Source organism: Maniola jurtina, chromosome 10 (genome assembly GCF_905333055.1).
Source record: "Maniola jurtina chromosome 10, ilManJurt1.1, whole genome shotgun sequence".
NCBI classification, from domain to species: domain Eukaryota; kingdom Metazoa; phylum Arthropoda; class Insecta; order Lepidoptera; family Nymphalidae; genus Maniola; species Maniola jurtina.
Genome location: NC_060038.1, coordinates 2,029,451 through 2,053,886, shown reverse-complemented (window position 1 = coordinate 2,053,886; position 24,436 = coordinate 2,029,451). Strand labels below are relative to the sequence as shown.

The 24,436-nt window shown below is 37.4% G+C and overlaps 1 protein-coding gene across 2 annotated transcripts; it reads left to right on the top strand.

Moving 5' to 3' along the window:
* Positions 1-254: 254 nt before the first annotated feature.
* LOC123869227 (ER membrane protein complex subunit 1) lies at positions 255-24,436 on the top strand. 2 transcript variants are annotated; one of them, XM_045912047.1, is made up of 17 exons: positions 255-399; positions 478-593; positions 2,000-2,131; positions 2,791-2,989; positions 3,541-3,874; positions 4,179-4,371; positions 5,936-6,052; positions 6,845-6,859; positions 7,782-7,951; positions 19,378-19,524; positions 20,131-20,298; positions 20,779-20,883; positions 21,389-21,587; positions 21,842-21,994; positions 22,336-22,512; positions 22,877-23,098; positions 23,731-24,436. In XM_045912047.1, exons 1-17 carry the CDS (start codon positions 257-259, stop codon positions 23,889-23,891), a joined length of 2,751 nt encoding a protein of 916 aa, XP_045768003.1. In that variant the 5' UTR covers positions 255-256; the 3' UTR covers positions 23,892-24,436. The 2 variants fall into 2 exon arrangements, with proteins under 2 accessions (XP_045768003.1, XP_045768004.1); XM_045912048.1 differs by lacking the exon at positions 6,845-6,859.

Genomic DNA, 24,436 nt, shown 5'->3' with positions numbered 1-24,436 from the left:
AATCATGGATTTTTTTTCTTCTTTTATTATTTAAAGGCTTTTAATCATAGATTCATCCATGATTGAAGTAATTGAGAGTTAAACAACGCAACAACTAATAATATTTGACACATTTTCAAAGTTACCCGTGCTTACTGTAAGCATATGATACCATGTTATCTGTGTTAGTTTTCGTGGTCTGTGGTTTGCGCTACATGCGCTACAGACTGCCACAGATAACAGATTAAGAAAAAAATTGTCATCATTCATTTCAGAAATGGGGGTGCTGTCACGTAATTTTAAGCCCAATTTTTTGGGCTTACTAAAATTTCTAAACAATATGAACTGGTTTATTGTGTTTTTTAGTTTAATTAATCTTTCATTGTGCATTTACGAGGATCAAATCGGAAAATTCGATTGGTAATTTGTAGTTTTAAGGTTATGGCAGTTGTACGTCTTCACACAAGTTCGGTGAATAATTGAAGAACCTTCTTTCAGGCGACAAACTTATGTAGGGCGGATAAAGTTTGCACAGTTCGACACTGTATCTACAGCGAAAAAAATCATAGTCGCCACTGAGGAGAACGTATTAGCTGCTCTGAATTTGAAGACAGGTAAACACAGCTTTATTAATGATTTCCGGCTAGGAATTTGTGCTATTTTACCAGCAATTCGCTCATCTTTAAGCCGCAAAGTGATTGTACGATAGTAATACATAGTATATACATCTAAATACACAAATTCACTAGGGTATGGTATGTCTACTGCAAGTTACTCTTTTAGGGTTTGCTATTTATGTACTTAAATGATGTTTGAACCAATCTTGTAAGTTATAAAAATGCTATTTATTCACTTGGACTTTGGTCAGTTCATGTAAATAACTTGAATTTCAAATTATGTGCTTATAAATGTGCTTCCACAACTACACAAAATGTCTTTCAGTAGTATTGTAATGAATTATTTTTTATTTTCAAAGCAGCTAATTTAATGGTTAAGATGTTAGCCTCCTATTTTGGGGGATATTAAGTAGTAGGTCAGTGATGAATTAAGATGATGAATTGATGATGGTTGTTTAGATTAGTATATTAGGCTTTTTACTATTTTTAATTTGTCTGATACAGTGTCAAGAGTGAAAAAACTTATATTTTAGTTAGTTCTACATTGAGACCCTAGGTGGCGCTGTCTGAAACTAGATTGCGATGTTAAGATCCTTAGGAATCAAGATTAGCAGATAGGTCTCACAGTATGGCCACAGTTCGCAACAGTTCGAACAAAACCTCGAGGCTCCATCTGTCAAATATAGGCCATGACACAACTAGGTATGTGACATAGGCCGTCTGGCAGTGTGGCAGAGTTTTTAAATATTTTGCTCAAACACCTAATATTTGATAGAATGTTGATTTAGGATCAAACCGGGAGGCCACTATAGGAGATATGGCAGTTCAACAAATAATATTGGTTCAGTAATCATACTATAATAAATAAAATTGGAGTGTCTGTCTGTAATTTCAAAATAACTACCTCATATTAAGCTCATATGGTTATTTGAACGATACCAACACTGAATCACATGTTTTTAAAATTTTTGTCTGTCTGTCTGTCTGTCTGTCTGTCTGTCTGTCTGTTTGAAAAGGCTAATCTTGGGAACGGCTGAACTGATTTTGACGGGATTTTCACAGACAAGTAGAGAATTGACCAGGGAGTAACATAGGCTACTTTTTTAACCGACTTTCAAAAAGGGAGTTGTGTTTTTCTACCTATGTACACCGAAATCTCCGAGATTTCTGAACCGAATTGCGTCATTTCTTTTTTAATCGATAGAGGAACTTTGCGACATTGTTTCATAAAAAATTTGGAGTCCAACTCCTCAATCCTGATGCTGCAGGGGATCTGACCAATCCACGCGGGCGAAGCTGCGGGCATTAATATATACGCTTAGTTATCAATGCAGTTATAGTGCTCTGTGGTTTAGGTTTGCCTTGGTGTGCAGTGCAACAATGATGATGGTTTAATGTTTTAGGTCAAGTAGTCTGGCGCCATGTGTTTGAGAGTGCATCAGCAGGCAACATACAGCTTCTGCACGTGGGAGACAAGATCACCACGGTGACTGGCTCCAATCCTTACCTTGTGAGAGGATGGGACCCTGCTACAGGTAATTTTTTTTATTTTTATTTATTAAACTTATAGAAAGTACATTATGTATAATATGTTATTCCTGCTATATTCAGTGCTATAAATATCAGTCAGTTTTACTGGGCTCTGTGTTATCTTAATATCCCACTCATATCTTAGAAGTGAACGTTTATGTGTGTGTTTCACAACTAGACTTACAGGACTAGTTTAAAAACCCGTCCGGGTCCTTTTTCAAGTGGCATCTGCTTGCAGTGCAAATGAGAATGCTTTATTTTCTTTACTTATTAAAACTTTGAAAAAAAAAATACAGAAAGAAACATTGAGAAAAACTGCAACTCCAAAGCCATACAAATATGACATCTGTAAGCATGCTTCAAAAAATGGTGGCCCTTTCAGATTCATTAACCCCCGACCCAAAAAGAGGGGTGTTATAAGTTTGACGTGTGTATCTGTGTATCTGTCTGTGGCATTGTAGCTCCTAAACTAATGAACCGATTTTAATTCTGTTTTTTTTTTCAGAAAGTGATCGAGAGTGTTCTTAGCTATAATCCAAGAAAATCAGTTCAGCCGTTTGAAAGTTATCAGCTCTTTTCTAGTTACTGTTTAACTTTCACTTGTTGGGGGTGTTATAAATTTTTAATTTAGGTACACTTGTATTCTAATAATCTTCTTTTACAGGAGTCCTAATGTGGGAGTGGTCGCTAATCCTCCAAAATGACGAGCGAGCAGACTACTCAGAGTGGTGGGTGCAGAACAACATGCTGGTTCACTTGCTGCCTGCGTTTGGTTCACATTTAGAGGTCACTATGTACAACCTACTGACTGGTGGCAACAGAGGTGCTACGTCCAAATTACCTGCCATATGGAGCAATGATGGGTGAGTTTTCTATTCTAGCTTTTCAAACTATGTAATTTCAAAATGTGAAGGGCCCTGTTACACTATCAACATTATCGCACGATATGCGATATCGCGATCGAGTATCGAGAAAATAAGACCATGCTTGACCATTTTTAGTTTCCAAGTTCTTATTTTCTGTTTTGCAGTTTTTAGTAAGTGGTTTTAGCTATTTATTTATATTTTTATATATATTTTTTTTACACGTGGTGTGGATCTTTTGAGCAAGTTTAAATTGCATGCATGTGTTCTACAGCTAATCTTAACTGATGGATAGTTCCCAGTGTTCGGCAAAAATTAATAATCCATCTAGCCATGATTTGTCTATATGTTACTTAGCGATTTTGTTGATTGTTATAAAACTATGATTTCTGACAAATTAACAACATTGCTGTGTAACCTATCGGCACAATAAAGATAGAATTGATTAATTATTACTTTCGGCCTTTAGTGACGCAAATAAAACAAACTGCTGAGATATTGCAAGAATTTTAACTTTCCCTCATCAAAGTTTTATACCTATTTTCTTTCAGATGCATCCTAACAGCTCCATACTATACTTGCGTATCAGGAGACATGGGAAGCCAAATCCTCCTAACATTAGACGTCACTTCCAATGCAATACAAATTATTAGCAAACCATTATCCAACTACATAAACCTCCAACAGTCTATAGGCGGCAATCTGAGGCCTTTAGACAACAGCGTGGTGCCAGGCTTCATAGTTGACGATAAGAAGGTTTTATTGATAAGGAATAATAGTTTTGAGGTGGTTGGTAAAGAGTTAGAGGATGAGATAGCGAGTGCTACGGTAGTTGATGGTGCGAATGGACCGGTTTTGATGCAGACTTGGACAGATGATGTAAAGGTAAATTCATTCCTTCGAACTTTATAAATAATGCTCACGACTTCGTCCTTTCATTCAGATTCACCTACTCGACCCTCGTTTCCTACGGACCAGCTAAATCTAAGGTTGAGATCTATAGTGCGCACTATGACATTGCTCAGACTTAAGACACTGTTAACGACACAGCATTGTACTGCTGGCATAAATCTGTCTCGTTTTAACTGAATCACAATCAAAGTGCACTCTATAGATTTCAACCTAAGTGTAATAACTTTTACCTTTATCTCCAGCAGATATATTATTATCTAAATATTATTATTTGTAGGGTTTCCAGCTAACAGCGTACAGTATATCCACCAACAGTGAAGTACCAGAGATCCACTGTTCGGACTCCACACTGAGTATTCCAGAGGCGGAGATTTTGGCGGCGATGTGTACGCGCCACGCTAGAGAGCAGCATGCGTGCAGGATACTGGTCAACGGGGCTGATGATGCGGTTCATCTGATGCAGCAAGGAGGCAAGTTCAGTTCACGTACAGTATAGCCAACAGTGAAGTCCGCGGAAAGAATTTACTATAGCACTAGAATAGAATAGAATAAATTTTTATTCAAGTAGACTTTTACAAGTGCTTTTGGATAGTCACTTTATCACTGGTTCGGTATGCTGTTCCAAATGCATTCTCTCTGTTACGTATATACGAATATTATTGAATATTATTGTAAATTGAACAATTGAAAAGAGCAACCGCCGAGTTTCTTGCTGGTTCTTCTCGGTAGGAACGGCATTCCGAACCAGTGGTAAATTATTTGACGATTCAAAAGCACTTGTAAAAGTTTATTTGAATAAAAATCTATTCTAAAATCTATTCTATTCTATTCTATTCTATTCTATTCTATTCTATTCTATGTAATCCCATACAAAATATGGTAGAAGTAAAAATCTCAGTACGCGTTAACCACCACCATCACAAGCATGTTACAGAAAACGTTTGAAATTCAATTCGATTTTATTTTCAACAAACCTTTGAAATTCAATTACAAAACAAAGTTCTGTTTTGCTGCCTCAACTGAGATTTCCTCCTCTATTATTTGTATGGGATTAAATAACAGAGAGAGCACTATAATAACATCTTTCCGAGAATAATGTATAGAAACAGGCAGGAAAGGAGAATGATCATACACGGGCCACGCTTGTGTCAGAAGATAATTATTTTCATAATTTATGTTTTATTTTATAATTCAGTTTGGCATAAAAAATAAAGTGCTGACTATCCCGAGATTTTTTCCTCATTTTAAAAGTACTTCAATTGTTACTATACAGAAATCCAGTCTCCATTTTTATCAGTAAACATACCATAGTGATGTTATTTTACGACATCGATGATCAAAATCGGTGGTGGTCGAGTTATAATCGATTAAAGACTATTATTTTCATAGTAATATTTAAAAAAATCGATATTTTTTTACAAACCATCTTGATCGAATCGAATCAACTCGATAAGTGCTAGTTGCAGGTCTATGGTTTTTGCTTTCTGTCAATTTCGATAATTGCAGTCGTAGTGTTCACATACTCTTTGATTGCAGTTTTCAGGGCGGTTCGAATTTAGATATTTTAATCCCATATCGTTGACCGTTGCGCGTTGTCTTGTACGTCGAGTTGAGAACTATATTTCCTTCGTATTAAGCTCCGTATATGCTATAACTTCATCATAAAAATATAGGTATAGGTAAATGCAATGGCACCTTGTACATCTTCAAATAGTGATTCATTGGGAATAACTATGTACTTGCACCATATAGGCAGCACTAAAATCGTCCTGGTGATATGTGGAAACTACTACCTACTTTACTTTACCTAATAAAACCTACTTACCAAACCTAACCTAACCTTTTACATAAAACTGTTTTTCTCAGAAACTGGGAGGAATAAATTAAAAATTCTTTTTTTATATGAAAGTAGGGATATCAAACTTTATTATATGTAAACTTTCATTGAGACACAAAAATATTTGTAAGTGGCCCAAACTCCATAGAGTGCTGGTCATTCTCTTTTTAATTTAAAGCAATTATTTTTGTGACCAGGTCGCTTGCTGTGGTCGCGCGAAGAGGCGCTCGCGAACGTGGTCGCGGCGGAGTTCGTTGACCTGCCCGTCTCGGAAACCGACGCCGCTATAGAGTCCGAGTTCGATCAGAAAGAGGGTACGTATCTATAGTCTATACTCATTCACATTAGCGTAGCCTAGTGGTTATTCGGCCTTCCTATAGCGTGTGACAGATTGAAATGGCAACTGGGATGGGGAGTGGGGACACCCCCATACACCCTCGCCGCCTTCGCGCTAACCCGCTGCGGGTGAGCGCGGGTGACGTGTGGGTGGGTACGGCGTCCCCCCCCACCTCATACCCCGATTGTCATCACAACCTGTTGCGTACTGTATTGGGTGTGAGGTTCGATCCCGGGTACGCATGTATAATTTTCAGAGTTATAAATATAGATTATCCCAGCTATACTCAGTTGTTAGTCAATGTAAGCCTGACTAGTTTCAAACCCATCCAGGTTCCTTTTCCACAGGGACTCTTGCGATCTAGTGCTCAAGTGTTTTCAGACTTATGTGAGTTTTAAGCTATTAAAATATGCACTTGCTTTAATGGTGAAGGAAACTGCAGAGATAACCTACATGGCTGAGCGTTTTCCTTAAATGTTATCAAAGGTGTTTGATATCTGTCAATCCACATTTGGTCCACATGAAAGTAGTCCACCACTACGAAAATAATCCAATCTATACTATTTAATAAAATATGCGAAAGTGTGTCCTGACTACATCACTGACATCAACGCTAAACCGTTGGACCTAGAAAGCTGAAATTTTCCAGATCTCCCTTTATAATGTAGACAAGGAATAAGGCTGGATTTTTCGAAATTCCTACGCAAACAAAGCCGCAGGTGGTCACCAATATTGTATAAAAAACTGATGAGACCTTATCTTGTTTTAGCTGCCAAGGTGTATAGTAAGTACAGTAGATATTGTTCGCAGTGTGTTTCCGACACGAACCTACGAGACGGTTTGCTTTTAGCAAAACCTGCCTTTTGTTGTCATAATACATGATTGAAATATTTCCTACATTTATCTGCTATCTGATAGAGTTCACGCTTTATATTTTTATCCTTGTGTAGATTTTACTGTTTAGTTGTGATAATTTTTGTTGATGATGAATTCTGCTCCAAATCTCTGCTTCAAAGACCCAAAAATTACTCCATAAAACATATAATATGTCCTTATAACGTTCAATCCATACTAATATTATTGTGAATGCGAAAGTGTGTCTGTCTGTCAAACTTAATGAAAATGTTCACACAGTTGACTTACATCCTGGAGTAATAATACAAATTATAATAATTTTAATTATATGAGTCTGTGTCACAACCAATAAAGTAGGTAGGCAAACTTACAAGATCAAAACAAAAATAGTAATCTGAGGGTTATTTTATCAAGAAAGTATAGGAGTTTACAAACTTAGTTTCTTAGTAAATAAAATAAAATTTCAGACCATCTTATCCATATAGAAAGTTAGTGTGTTAGTAATTGTTACTAACACGCTAACTCTTAAATTCCTTATGATTATGTAAATCACACTTCACACTAATATTATAAAGGCGAAAGTTTGTGCGTATGTGTGTGTGTATGTTTGTTACTCCTTCACGTAAAAACTACTGTACGGATTTGGCTGAAATTTGGAATGGAGATAGGTAATATCTTGGATTAGCACATAGGCTACTTTTTATCCCGGAAAATCAAAGAGTTCCCACGGGATATCGAAAAACCTAAATCTACGCGGACGAAGTCGCGGGCATCGACTAGTAATAAAATGCTCCTAAAAATTCTCCGTTAGCTTCAAGTCATAAAGTTGGTCCGTACCTAACCTTACCCAGGTTCAGTGTGGTCGGCCTTCTCCCGTCGGCTACACAGCCAGTTCACGCAGCTGCAGAATGTGATCAAAAATCTCCAAGGCCAAGGCGCGCCCGACCAGTCCACCAACGCTCTCGTCCGGGACTACTTCAACTTGCATAAGATCATTGTTCTCATCACCGACGCTGGGAAGGTAAGTGAGCCAAGCAATGACTCGGTTCGTTTATTTACTTTATTTATTTAGATATCTTTATACATATAATATGTACAGGAAAATTACAAAAAAAAAAAAATTATATGAAATTGTTGACTGAATCCACATATTATGGTTTATTTTTGCTTAATAAAGTCAATCTCGAATCTTGTAAATGGTATCAGCAAAGGTTGCCTGGTAGAGATTGCTGCAAGCAATAAGGCCGCCTTTGTTTATTCTGTTTTCTTCCTTCTGTGTTGTGATCCTTTACATGTGTTTTTGTGTGCAATAAAGTGTTCTATCTATCTATCTTGTAATTACATTGGCAACTAAACTAAATAAAAAAGAATCTGAGTCCAATATTTTTAGGTTCTGTATCTCCAGAGAAAAAAAGAAACCCTTATAGTTGTTGTATGTCAAGACCCTTATAGTACGTTGTATGTCAAGACCCATCAATGTAATCAAACCCCATAGGTACTCCCCTACCTAGTCATGAAAGGCAGGTAGCAATGTTTTATAGCACAAGTAAAAGGAAAATTCCGAAAACCGTGAATTTGTGGTTTATACTTATCACAAACGTACATCACAAAAAAATTAAAAAGTAATTTCTTGTACGATGGTACGGAACCCTTCGTGTGCGACTCCGACTCGCATTTGGCCGGTTTTTTTGTAACATAATCAATTAAATAACTTGACCGTAACTGGAAGCTTTATATTGAGAGTAGCATTTCCGTTTCCGTCGATTTCATGCCAGTTTTCGTACTTTTATTGATGTCATATCCGGTTTTGTGGCGCCACCTGGCGGGGTCGCGCTCAAAGTTTTCGTAAATTGCTCAGCGCGGCCATGGCTTCATTGGCGTTTTGTTTGCCGTCGAAGCAACTTGCAATCAGTCAACACGAAACGTTGCAAGATATTTTATTTTATTTTATTGTGTGGTACTTTATAAAGTGAATTTGGTGAATAATTCGCAGTAAGTACTTATTTTTAATTTATATTACATTATGTAAAATGTAAAATATAATAATATGTACGTGATCAATATTTTTAACGGTTTGTCCGTTCGGATCACAGTACTTTATATTTATTTGCTATTGAGAGGGTACATGACGATAGTTATGACCCCGATTGCATTTTGAAATGAATCCTCTCGGATTTATACGAGAAATTCTTTTAAGATTATGATATGTCTTTTCTAGTTATTGTTATTGTTAATTCAAATTGTTACATCGAATAGTAATGAAATTACAGGTAACCTTTATAAAAATAAAAATATCACACCTGACGATCATCAGGATGAAATCGAATAACAAAGTTCGTGTTTAGATTTTACTTTCAACAGGTTCTAACCATTAATTAACCAGTTTCCAGGTTTTTCAGGTTTAGCTAGCGCATCTTGGTTTTTACGTGTACCTACACAGTACATTAAAAAGTCTTTGATAAAACTCAAGGTTCATAGACCTAGAAACAAACAAAGAGGTAAAAAAGTATGATACCTTGCAATTTCTAGCAGATAAAGCTTATGCAGCTATCACATACTGCATAAACAAAAATAAGCCTAGGTTTTCCTAAAAATTTTGCTTTCTTGACTTTATTTTTATTCGTATATAAATTAACTGAAAATCAATATTAACTTAAATAATAATATTAAATTAACTAAAATATTGACTAAAATCAATAATCAGACTTCGTCGGGTCTTTCCACAATTAGTGGGTAGCTACAGCATAGAAGGTATTGCGATGCGCTGCGAAATTATCACGAGCCAGGTGGGTCTTTTGGTTACATCCATATGGGAAAAAACGAGTGGAGTTTGTTCATATTTTTTGGGTCGAAAAGAACACATTTATTCAGTCAAAAGCTAAGCAATTATTATTAGTCCGCTGCCTCTCGCGGGGGCAAGGCATTGAAAATGTTACCGTTCCATCACGTGGAACTATTTTGCATACACTAAGGTAAATTATTTTGACGATTCAAAAGCAATTTCAAAAGTGTATTTGAATAAAGATAAGATAAATTTATTTGACCCAGCAATAAATAGAAAACACATTGAACGCGTTCGCCGCTTCACAAGCACAGAAAATTATAATTGTTGCCGTTCCATCGCGTGGAACTACTCGACATGCACATTGCTTTTCTGAAAAATGGTCACCCGCCCCTCGTAGGGGCAATGCATTTCAAATGTTACCATTTCAATACATAGAGCTGCCATGACTACCTTTGCCGTGCATTGAGCCTATTCAATGATCAATATTATCCACTCTCGTGGGTTGGATACCAGTATGATCAATATCATTTAACCTTCGCAGGGTTGATCCTAACATGAGCAATATTATAACACCCTCGCGGGGTGGATACCAGTATGCTCAATATCATCCACCCTCGCGGGGTGGATGCTAGTTTGAGCAATCTCATACACCCTCACGGTGTGAATACCAGTATGATCAATATCATCCACCCTCGCGGGGTGGATGACAACATGATCTATATCATACACCCTCGCGGGGTGGAAACGAACATACTGGTAATATCTACAAAGGTCATCTAAAAAGTTCTTATCGTTCCTTAATCAGGACTGGAGGTCCAAAAAGGTAAGTAAGCCACAGCATGATTATTTGCACCCGAATTCTCCAAGACAAATCAGAGAAACTAAACCGATCTCGTTCCAAGCAGGTTATTTAGTGCACTGTCTTTCGCAATGAAAGAAAATAGAGGCACCAGAGGTTATACAAAGGTTATTTCAATGGTATCGCATACCAACATTTAAAAAGCCACCTATTGCTTTTCCCAAGGAACTGTATGCAATAGTGCGTAAAATGAATCATGAAGCTTGCACCGCACGCCAAGTTTCCTTTTCACCTTGTTTCTGGTACCGAACTCCGAAGTGTCATCCCGACCAAGATCATATCTTAGAGTACGAAACAACTATGTATGTTATGGCAGAACATTTCATTTTGATAAACATGCAAAGTCTGTTTTCATGTAGTGAAACAGTCTTGTGTCAGTGCTTCTTATTGAGGCCATACGGGAAAGTTAGATAGATTAGATGATAACCTACCTGCCGTTCGGACTAACCACGGTGTCTATAGGTGATATTAAGAGAATGGTGAAATATGAGTCCTATTTTACTTAATCAACTTGTCATAGCAAGTTAAGGCAAGTACATGCTAAATGTACAAGAGACTTAATACATGTACATTTTTTACATGCATTAAGTTAATATCTACTACAGTCGAACTTACTGTTTTTGGTATATAAAATTTGAGAATTGGTTCTTTGACCACGAAAGAGTGAGTCTAACTATTTAGAAATACTATGGAGACCCTAGAAAATGCCTCCAAAGAGGGCTGTTGGATGTAAGAACAGTTAGAGAAACGCTAGTTAACAAACCAATGACCGCTGGATAATCCAAGATCTATCCAATACTGGTGATCACTATTATCATTCGTTAGACGTCCACATCTGGACATAGGTCTCATAAAGAGACTACCACATGCCACGTAATTACACTGCATGAATCCAGCGGATCCCTGCGTCTCGTTAAATGTCGTCTATCCATCAAGTGGCGATCTCCACGCTGCACTCCAAGCTGGCAGATGCGATAAATAAATTATAAGGGCTAAAGGAGAAATATTAGCTACCTCCACTAGTTCATGTTCTAGTAACGGATGCTTTGGATCAGGCTTGGGAGCTTTAAAAAACAATCTTCATCTATCATGCTCTTTGACAGGAAAGGAACAAATGCTTTACTCTTATCAAAACGATAGTCTAATTTACCCTTCAGAAGCTTCAAGAAGGCTCACTTCTTACGCCTTAGTTCAAGTCTCATTCAAAGTAACGACGAGACGTTACTCTCTCATTTACTAAGAAAAAGAGGAATGATGTTCATTCTTTCATTCATTCATTTGTTAATAAAGCATATTTACAAGGTTTAAGGATGTTGTTATCCTTATTGAATAAAACATTCCAGATACTGGAATTATGGCTTGACAAATACACCATAGCATACAATATTATATCCGGTATGTATAGTAATCATGTAAATAATTTGTATCTAATGTCATAGCCAACCTCCCAGAGTGGCAATACGAGCTTGTGTGGAAATAATATTTGCAAAGTGGGTAATCCTGGAGGTCGATCTATTCACCTCGTAGAAAGCATTCGAAGTACACAACTATGCACTCTTAGATTTGATGGACCATCAAGTCCTGTTTCACGATGCTGTATCTCATGAAAGTTTCCATTGGCATAGTTGGTTTACGCCATTATTTTCAATCCTTCGTCTTGACTCTTGACCCATCTCCATTGGTCAAAAGGAATATTTTTTGAATAGTTGATTTAGTTATATAATTTACTCCGATCGAAAGTGTTTGGCGGGCCTCGACCGTTTATATAAAACACAGCCTCATTGACTCGCAATGGGTCTGTCATTGTCTTAAGAAGTCTAGAAATAATGAGTGGTCCTATACATTAGACACATAAAACCTAAGCAGTAAATCACTGCTTAATTTCAAGCGGAAATCTATCTTGATACTATTGAATAAGCTTGAAAACGTTGATCATCATGGTCTTTAAAGAAAAATATTGATACGAACCTAAAGTATCACAATTAGCACCAGTTTTGGCACATAATATAAATGACAAAATTTAGAATTTTCATTCCTCTTACACGAATCTGTAATTGGATCTGTTATTGGATGTATGAAATAAAAGTCAAGTAATGTTTGTTAATGCGCGTTTTATATGTGCTATATTAATGAATAAAATCAAATTTACTCAATTATGTATTCATGTCCAAGCATGTTTTAAAATCGATTTCTTCAGAGAGATTTGAAATCCACCCGTTTGGGGTGCTAATAATAACTTATTAATTTAACTGTACCTTACTCGATGCTTCATAATATGAGATAGGCGCCATTTGTCCCGCCTTAACGCATCTATCTCGCTCTATCATATAGCGCTGTCCCTCTCTCTCTCTACCACCGCCAGCAGTACGGAGCTGGCCAAAAGGTGGCCGCGTTTGTTTTATTCATTGGCGTTTTGTTTCCCGCCGAGAACGGTTGTGCTTGCTTAAAGCAGCACTCTGGAGAAAAAATTACCTGCATTGGATAAAGTATTATAATACTCGTGCAAGAGTATAATTACTTCACGTGAGTTTTTCAATTTATTTAATTCTTATAAATGTTTGAGTATAGAAATGCTTTTATTTCTTAAGCAAAATTTTACTGCATAGCTAAATTCATTGGCTATTTATGAAAATGTCATCTTAGAGGTAGTTTGTTAATTTTAATACATGATTCAACAGATAGTTTGACATCGAATGAGTCAAATATCGATTTTATTAAGCTACCGTCAATGAATCCTATATAATTTCCAACAATTCATTGTGAACGAAAAACTACTCCATAATGTAGGTAGTTTTTAAAACATTTGCAGTTTTTGTTACATTCAGCGCCACAAAAACCACAGTTGGTTTTACCTGGCACTGAGTTAATTAATTATAGCTATACAATGTAAATAATTATACCAGCATAATGCCAAATTGGTAATGTAGGTACATAGTACTTAATCTTGTGGGTAGGTAAGGACAATGTGCAGCGCGACGTGCAACGTCGTGAACATTCACGTCATTCATATTTTTAAATGCTATTATTTTCTATAGAAAGAAATGTTGAAATATTTATTGTTTAAAAAGCTAATGCTATTTATAATTTAATATAAAAGGTATCCCGGTAGTACCGGTGCTTCCGTTTCATTTACTTTTAGATTCTTGCAGAGGAGAAGTACATAATTGATTACATTGAAAAGAAAAGGTTCAGATACCAGTTTTCAGATTAATCGAGCCTATTGAAAGTGAACTTTATAGCTTATCAAATGATGTAAAACTTTCATGCCTATCCACCTACCACGATAAATATATTATCTCTCACGATATGTTGATAATTTGACCGGCTTTCATGAACTAAACCCGTGGTAGATGCCTTTTACGAGTTAACAGAACTGGTATAAGTCTAATTGAATAAAAACATTTTGAATTTGAATTGGATTCATGGTCATATTCAGAACAACGGTATTAGAGTTACCTAAGAGAAGCGAAAGTGTAAGGCTCGAAGAAATGTTAAAAAGTTTTTAAAAAAATCTACCTTCGCCGCGCAGGCGTATGTTTGAAAACAGAATGGCTCTTCGTGGGAGTTTACATGGCAGTGGTTTTGGTCATTTAAGAATCTAGCTCCGCCTCGCAGGCGCAGCTTAGAAATTAAATGCCTCCTCGCGGGAGTGCATGGACCATTTAAAAACCTAGATCCACTTCGCAGGTGAAGCTTAGAAATTAAATGCCTCCTCGCGGGAGTGCATGAGCCATTTTTAAAGAAACCTAGATCCACCTCGCAGGTGCAACTTAGAAATTAAATGCCTCCTCGCGGGAGTGCATGGGCCATTTAATAAGCTAACTACGCCTCGCGGGCGCAGTGTAAAAGCCAAGTAAGCAACTCCTCGCGGGAGTGTGCATGACATTGTTATGGTCTCAACTCTCAGTGGAATATCAGTCAGTCGCTCTTGGGCGCCACTGATATTTATGCTAAGGTTTACGCTCCGGACCTAATGTTTTGGCCGATTAAAAATCTAGCTACGCCTCGCAGGCACAGTTGAACTACGCGGGCTGGTCAGCACACCTCATGCATTTATGTTTGTAATGGTCCATGCCTACTTGCCCTTGCAGGGTAGTCGTTGCTAGGAGCACAGCTGCTCTCGTTTCAGTCACGAAGTAAATAATTTTATGGTCTTTTGCATAACCTTATTAAGGAAAGTATGGGTTCAAAGCGATACCGAATGCAAATATATTGATATAAATTTCAGAGGCCACTTGCGTCGCGTTACAAACAAATTGGGAAAAGTAAAAGCTCCGAAATTACACATAATATAAATATATTCTTATATCTCATAAAGCGTATCGCATACCGCTTTTTACAAGCTCCCGATATTTTTAATGGGAGTCATCCAAATATCGCAGTCCTATTGCCATAGATTGACATCTACAGTGTGTACAGTAGGCAATGCAATCATTTTTAATTGGCTGTCGCTCTCTTGCTGCTGGCTAATTACAGCAAGTATTAAGTTTATAACAATGTGTTATTCACATCTCTCAAGCTAAAGGAGCCATACTTCTGACCAAGTAAAGGTGCCTATAAATAACATGAAAAGAAAGCCAACATAGCAATTTATTATTTTTATGTGGATTTATTCGCACCTAGCCGTGCCCGGTGTAGCAAAACTTTTTTAAATTGTGCTGCTATCTCATTCTATAATCTTAAACAAGATAGCCTTCTTACATGGAAAATTTAATGTTAACTGTTAAAATCGTTTTCCAGTTCAAAGTCACATGACAAAAAATTTCATATGCTCTGCTCGTGGCAGAAGATTCATGGTTATACTTTTAAAATAAAACAACCCCTTTATTTTTCAAAATTTTTGGTTCAGAAACTGATCCAGCGGACAAAAATTTTCAAATCTAACGAATTTCTATATTCGAATAATAACTTTGATCCAGCCTGATGTATCAGAACTTAAGATCTGTTTAGGGGGTGTGATTTAATTTCATAGTTATTCGTAATTGTAACATGGTTATTAATTCTGAGTGAATTAGATCTGTGTGCAAGGATGCTACTTGTAGCATCCTTGCACACAGATTAGCACAAGCATTAACACAATACCTTACCTTGTATATGTTATAAGTGGGCTGTAATCCTAAAATCTACGACATCTTCTATGATGTCGTTGGATTTAATAGTCATGTGTAGGTTTGGATCGTAAAAGTTCCAGGAGCAAGGTATGTCCGACGCTGGAACGATATCAGTCCAATCCAGGATGTCAAATGAACAGGTTAAGATAGTTTTATTGTACAGTTCGTTCGGATACTATTGTGCAAGGAATGAATTTTCGTACCGAATCAGCTTACCGTGCCCCTGACTATATTCTGATCCTCGACACGGGCTATTTGGGTAACATTACCATAAAACTTTCAATAAATTGAAACTGTGAGAATATTCCTTGTTTTTACCAGTAAAATATCCACTTTTATGATTGAACTTGGTCGATTTCTTTTCATATCTTTTGTGAATTGTACGAGCATTGCTGACTGTCTTCAAGTTAGCATAGTTAAACATTGTTGTCATGAATTATTCAAAGTAGTACTTACCTACCTTGTCTTTGTCACTTTTCGATGGTCAATTTTTGGGTTCTTATGATGATGTAATGGTGATACTTAATTACGTAAACTTAAAAACTAAAGCTACGAGGGTTCGAAATGCGCCCAGGCATGGGAAGGGCTGACAAGGCTCAGCTGGGTAGTTACCTGTTTTTTTGAATTATCACCACTTCACAAAATTATTAATATTTAATAATAACAAATCTTTATTGACTTCACATAATGTAGTGTTTACAACCTATCGGAGTTGTTAAGAAACTCATTCTTAAGCTTTCTTATCATTTAAATAATCCTTTACATTGTGATAGGATTTCCAATAAGTTTCGTTTTATGAAACTTTAAGCTTGTTGAAAAACGTCTCCAAAAGGTTTTTGTTCCGTTATTGCTTCGAAATTAAAATCTTTAAAACATTATAATATTGAGCGCGCCAAGATAGATCTTGGAATGATTAAGCATTGTGCCAGAAGACAGTTTTTAATAACTACGTTTTATCACCATAGCTGGGCATTAACTCATTAATCCCTTCATCATTAATTAATGAATTAATCATTTCGGCTAACAATAAGTCATTACAAGTCCTGGTCTGGTTCAAAGTGTCCTAGCTACAGCCGCCCAACGCAGGTTGTAGAGTGTTCCTTTATAGCTTTTTCATGCTTAGTTTAAAATAAACTTCTAATTCTAATAATAGGAAGAATGGCTGCTAGTCAAATCAGCGACTTTTTATCATGTATTATAAGAAGCAAGCGTTATTTTGCGGAAGTCCATGATATGCAAGGAAACAAAAGCTTAATTTGCTATAATTTATTTTTGACAGTGGCATCATCCCAATTCTGTGGAATGATAAAACAAAGAGTAAGAAGGAAATACCTAAACAATGATGAATTGTTTATTTATGAGTTTCAAATTAAAACTTTCTTCTGTTCTGGTGAGAACTGTACGAACTTTTCTAAATAGCAAAGCTATGAGCCAAGAAAAGGACATGGAACTAAAGAAACTAGACTGTTCTGGGAAGATTTTTCCTGGTCATAGTGAAAATAGTTATTTTAAACAAAGGAACCTTTCCATTTTAAATTCGCTCCAGGGCATGTTTTGCGCAGGTACTAAGTTACTTATTTTTACCCAGGATTGTTCATTGTGATTAAATTGTTCTTAGTAGATATCTAAGATATCAGATGTCCGAGGATTTCATGCAGGACGGTAATAATTTCAGTATGATTTCGAAACGATTGGGTCAATTGTCTATTGTTGTTGAAATAGCTGTATTTTGACCCAGTTATATTGTTTTTGGTGATACCCATATATTATGTTATTGACTCATTGAGTCTAAAATATTTAATCAATCTTGCAATGGCAATTGTTTTCATGACTTATCACTATCCTAATATTGATGCTGTCTAATTAATAAGTGGACTTTACATGTAAAGAATGTATTTATTTACAAGTGGTTGTGAGGTCAGCCTTACCTATTGACTGAGTATTACACATACAGGCACGCATATAATTTTAATTGCTAAATTTATTGCCTAGCTTATAATGGTTTGCCTGATGTAATACATACACGCGTATATCTTTTCTGTTATTTTGTATGTCGACTTGCAAACTCATTCTTAACTCGCAATCATGTGAATAGTTTGTTAATGAGGATTTACCCCCCGTAATTTTTCTTTTCTCTTTTCTTAGCAAGAAAATGGCATTATTTGCCCAACATATCAGTTGTCTTATATATATGTCACATTGGCGTCAAAGATGTTAAATCTTTGTATGGCGCAGATCACCACCACCACCAGGCGATAACAAACACGTCTCATATTATGAAGCATCGAGTAAGGTACAGTCAAATTAATAGACGCGTTTTACCTACCAATAAAACGCTTATTAATTTACTTACCTTACTCGATGCTTAACTTTGAATTCTGCCTGGTGATATTCAACGCAATGAATAAAACAAACGCGGCCACCTTTTGGCCAGCTCCGTACTGCTGGCGGTGGTAGAGAGAGAGAGGGACAGCGCTATATGATAGAGCGAGATAGATGCGTTAAGGCGGGACAAATGGCGCCTATCTCATATTATGAAGCATCGAGTAAGGTAAGTAAATTAATAAGCGTTTTATTGGTAGGTAAAACGCGTCTATTACTTAACTAATCATTTGTAATATCTGCGTTTTTATTACTGCTTACTATTCAGATAACTTCATATTGCATCAAAATCGTGCCTTAGAACGAATGATGTGTATTTAATAAAAATTGATGATTATAAAATTAAAATCTGACATTTGCCCTAAATTCGGCTCAAAATCTGAAATAGACAACCAATCAGAAATTGCTTGTAATAGGAATAGTCATAACGGGTATCTTTACCCTCTTTTTGGATTTATATGTGTAATTGGTAATTAATTATTGAACGACAGAAAATGATATGCTACAAAATATAATGCTCTATATTTTATAATGGTTAACGGATTAAACGTGCCTCTCGTACAGTAGGTATAGCAGACTGGGTAAAAACCTTTTTGAAAGAAGCAAGCATATCTGCTACTTCTAGTAGCATACACTCAACTCAGGGAAAATCATTCTTATGATGAGATGGCCCATGAAAATTAGCAATCAGCTAATACAATTCAAAATTTTTCTAAATGTAAAGTGATTGAAGGCAATGTACTTAGTCCAGGTGGTATCGCTCAACTAACTATTCTTCAGTTCTATGACTGATAGTTAAAATTCTTTTCTTTATTGATTTAGTATTCAAATAAACAAAATTTTGTTTATGAAAAAGAACATAATATCATATAAGTACTCATTATGGTACAAATGTTATCACATTGGCGTAGAATTCTAATATCTTTTATGTGGCGTCACCAGGCGAAAACAAACAGGGTCTCAATATAAAGCTTCCAGTTACGGTCAAGTTATTTAATAGTAGCGTTTTACCTGAAAATAAAACGCATATTAAAATACTTACCTCACTGGAAGCTTTCAGTAATTCCTGCCTGGTGATATTGAGCCAATGAAGCCATGGCCGCGCTGAGCAATTTACGAAAACTTTGAGCGCGACCCCGCCAGGTGGCGCCACAAAACCGGATATGACATCAATAAAAGTACGAAAACTGGCATGAAATCGACGGAAACGGAAATGCTACTCTCAATATAAAGCTTCCAGTGAGGTAAGTATTTTAATATGCGTTTTATTTTCAGGTAAAACGCTACTATTAATTAATTATTATTTGCAGATATTTGGCATGGACAATCTTTCCGGAGAAATTCTGTGGAGGAGATATGAGCCAGGGCTTGACACGGAATCAGTAGTGGTGTACACGAGAAGATCGGCCAGGCATCCACCATACGATGCGTATCTTACTATTGTAGGCAAACACGAGGTAAGCTTGTTTTGTTGAAGTACTAGTTGATGCCCGCGGCTTTATACTGCTGGCATAAATCTGTCTCGTTTTAACTGAAACTTAAGTATAATCAAAGTGTGGTCTTATAGATTTCAACCTAAGAATTTTTTTTTTCCTCTTTCGTCTGGTTTTACACTGATTAGCCAATGTCAAGTTTGTAGTTAATTACAAGTTACGGAAACTATATGTATAAGTATGGACTTCGTCTGTGCCAGCGCCCGCCGACGTACATGCGGCGCCCCTTTAGAGCGCTTCCCAGTCAGTTCCACCACCAATAAACACCAGCAGAACACAAAAACCAGCCACTTCTAACAAAAAACACTCCAAAAAGGCACAACACGCGCGCCAGCAAACGCCACCACAGACGAAGTGCACCTAAGAATTGCACACTGTGAAAAAGATCTCTGCCCTAACCTATTGCGGTTCATGAGATATTGACCTGACAGGCAGACAGAAAGACGGACTGACAGGCTTAGTAATAGGCTCCATTCACCTGATAAACTAATATATCGCGAATGGAATCCTTAATGAAGTCAGATTAAGGCTACCCTCTAATTAGATTCTTTATCAAACCTAACTTTGTAGGAAACGGGCAACGGTTACGTCATAAGCCTCAACCCAATAACTGGCAACTTGGTAGGCGAGCAAAGGATGAAACTTGACGTTCGCATCCTGCAGTGCTCTTTGCTGCATCAGGCCGACTCGGAGAAACTTCACGCCTTAGTGTTGTTGGACGAAGACGAGACCGTGCAAGTGAGTGTTGTACTCTTCTAATTTTTTTTTTCTTACCATAAAGCTCCATTATATCATGGCAGCTTTATTGCTACTACCATCTAGCCTATGACTCTTCTAATGATACGATTATACTTAGGGCTAACGTTGACAATTTCTTTGGCAAGCGTGTGTTCAGTGCAGAAAGGCGGCCTTTGCCTTGACCATTTTTTTCGCTGGGGAAAATGCAGTTACGCATCCTGTATGAAAGTGGGTATGTGAGATTGCCAGGATACCCATTACAAACCCCATCTATCGACCTTTAAGGGATTCGTTGGACGTTATTTCAAATTAATCAAGTTTAAACTTATGGCTTAGTTTTGTCTTAGTTCTCATTTTAATAAAAACCTGGCCACTTGAGCGATGCTTTTGTCGTCTGTGATCTTTATCTACTAGGTATTCTATATGAATAGTTGCAACTTGCAAAGCTGCCAAGATAATGCTAATGTGTACAATTTGCAGGTATTTCCGATCTCTGCAACTTCCCTGGTGGAAAACCTATACTTGTATGTTGCTGACAAACATACAGGGAAAGTGCAAGGCTACGCGCTCAAATATAACGGAGTGGTAAGTTTTAAATGCTAGTCCCTTTCCTAGTCTTCATATGAAAATACCCAAACAGGTACTGTTGTGAAATGAGTTTTTTTAGAAGGATTTTTGAAGGAAACGGAGATAGATTTTTACTAAGTTTATTCTAAGATTCTTACATTTTAACCTAACCTAACGTCTGCATCAATGTTAGATGCAGAGTTTTATATTGTAACGACCTAAAGCCAATCTAACCTAACTAGAAACTGCGTCGAGGTGTGACGACAGAATGCCTCCTTCGCATCTTTCACATAGTTTTTATACCTTAACTAACATTAAAACGTAGATCAGTCCCAAATAGTAGAATTCACCATGTGTGACGTCGAGGTGATATCTTGCTGATGGCGAGCTGGACTCATAGCGGCATAGCCTTCGAAGCATATTCGCTGCGCAAGTGATTTCACCAATGTATTCGTTGGAATATGTAACAAATGTAATAATGTATTGGTATGGAAACCTAATAAAGCTATGTTTGTCTTTTCAGTCAGTGGAAGCCCAGCGCACGTGGTCAGTGCAACTGGGGGGTTCAGGCCCAGCACAGATTGTAGCCACAGCTACCAGGTCCCGATTAGAGCGGGTTCGTTCCCCGGGCAGGGCACTGGCGGACCGAAGTGTACTATACAAGTATTCCAACCCGAATCTAGTGCTGTTTGTGGTGGAGAAACCGGATCCTACGCATAAAGGTATGTTATCTTCTTCCCCGTCCAACTTAACACAACAGGTATTCTATTCAAATAACTCAAGAATTATACACAAGTTACACGCTGGTCTAGATTACTCAAGTCAACTTCGTCGACGTTCGTACTTTTGACACATGGAGCATTTATGGCGAGTGCGTTTTTAAAATGTATAACTACTATAACGCATTTTTGGGTACTGTAAAAGCGAATGACGTCATATTTAGGTGCCGCGGCTTAGCTTATTTTTCATTCCACAGAGGTAGTAACAGCAGTGGCGTTAGACGCTGTATCTGGTGCTCTCATAGGAGCGTCTTCGCACAGGAGGGCGCGTGCTTTGCCACTAGCCGTACACGCCGATAACTGCTTCGCGTACCTTTACAGGAGCGAGAAACATCGCCGTCTGGAGATTGGTGAGACAAACTCATTTTAACGACTGCGACTCATTTCGTCAATATATCCTACAAACAACATTTTAAATTTGGCAACAGTTTTTTTTAATGATAGCATATAATGAATTTCGATTTTAAAAGAATTCAGTCAATAATAAAGAATTTCAAAATAACATCAAACATAATTTTTTTAAATTTTGACATTAATTTTTTTTCATTCTTCAATCTTCGAATATATGGCTCGCTCCATATAAATCATGTCATTTTGAAAGTATACATAATAATTTTGGTGATTAGAATCAAATTATGTTTGTATAGAGCACACTCGAAAATGCTCAAGGTGAATTGATATTGAATTTCAGCAACAATGGAGCTATACGAAGGCAAAGAGCGTTGGCTGGAGCCGGGCGTCGCCTTCAGCTCGTTCGCTTCGGACCGAGCGCCGGCCGTGGAGCGACAAGCCTACATCTTGCCCGCCTCGCCCACCGCCGCCACCTTCACCATCACTGAGCGATCGCTGACAGACAGACACGTGCTGTGTGAGTAATGAGTATATTATACGATAACCGTAGACACCTTAATAAGCTTGCGACTCCTACGCTCCGCCTCAGGAAGGTTCAAAAGTCATTTGTGGGAATCAATATAATCATTTATAACAAAATTCCACAATCGATTCTTGACTTGCCTTTACACAAGTTTAAAAGTCCATTAAAAATATGCTCTTGAAAAAGCTGAAAGCAATTGAAGATTATTTATAGAACAGATATAAATGTGAAATCTTTAAAATGAATCATTAAGTATTTACTATTAATACAATTTTATAAACTGAAATTAACATTTTCGATTGCTCGTTTTTAGTTTTTTCTCGCTTCGTGTGAATACCCTATTGTGTATTGTGTACAGTGGGTCTCACAACTGGCGCCGTCATCGAGATGCCGTGGGCGTACCTCGAAGCGCGGCGCGGCCTCGGCGGCGGCGACGAGGCCTTGCTGCCCTACACTCCGGAACTGCCCTTACCGGCCGAGGCCACGCTCAACTACAATCGTACAGTGGAAAGAGTGCGAGGCGTTCTTACTGCGCCCGCGGGCCTCGAGTCCACTAGTCTTGTGCTCGTCACGGGATTAGGTGAGGTTTTTATTCTATGTAAAATATTCGAAAATCTAATCATTCTGTCTTCCGCCACGATTTCGCTAGAGTAGAATTTTTAATCGGCGAGGGGCTGGCATTTTCAAAATCCTGTAACTTATAATATTTACGTACACGAACTTCTTCATATGTGTCTGATAGCCCAAATACCAATTTTCATACAACGTGAAAACTTGAAACTTGAGAAAGAAGAATGTCACCGGCTTGCTTCGCTCGCCACTGCCCATTTAGCTTCACTTAGGTTCCATTCTTCTTCTTCTTCTTCTTTCTTAGCCTTTGTTAATCCATTGTTGGACATAGGCCTCCTCACGTGCACGCCATTCCTCTCGGTGTTGTGCGAGCCTCCTCCAAGTCTTTCCCGCCAGCTTGGTAATGTCGTCTGACCAACGGGAGGGCTGTCTTCCAACGTTCCTCCTTCCGGTGCGTGGCCTCCATTCCAGCAGCAAACGAGTCCATCGCTCGTCTGTTCCATTAGCTATCATCAAACCAAATGTTTTTGTAAAATTTCAACTCAGACAAGGAAATAATTAAAAAAATCAGTTGCCAATTTCGATGGAAACACAACATACAACAAGCTAATAAAAAGTTTTTAAAAATGAAATTATTTGCAGATCTATTCTACACACGAGTAGCGCCATCAAAGACGTTCGACCTTCTGAAGGACGACTTTGACTACTTCCTCATCACAGTGGTACTAGCCGCTCTCATAGTGGCTACATACAGCACTAAATACTTCGCCTCGAGGAAAATGCTCAAACTGGCGTGGAAGTGATGCCCGAGTGGCTAGTGTTATGACGGACCAGTTTGAACTGTGTTGCCAAGTGGTAAAGTTGATAATCGCGTGTGACGTGTTGCGTTTGACCTCTCGACAATTTCAGCTGATATAGCCGAAAGTTTTGCTCCCGATTGGATTATATTGCCACATGAAAGTGTCAACTGAACAGTGCTTCAATCGTCTAACAGCTAAACTACTGTGTCTCTAATCTGTTGATAAATTTTAGCAACCGTTTTTTCAATACCCAAACACCTTTTAACTGAGGAATAAAGAAAGACACAATATCTGTATTCCTATATATCAATCTAGTAAAAGGTCACAATTATTCATTATTTTGAATTTCGGCTTGATAACTCAGCCATTGCATTGTTGGTGTTTGTTTTAAAAGACAGAAGACCAAACTTGTAACAAAAGATTCATTTTCTACTCACTGCCAAAGACCTACATAAATTATATACATTAATCCTAAGCGAAAAAGTTTCATATGTGAAATGTTTTTCAGTTCATTTTGTTGGGGCTAAGAAAATTGTGACAGTGTTGTT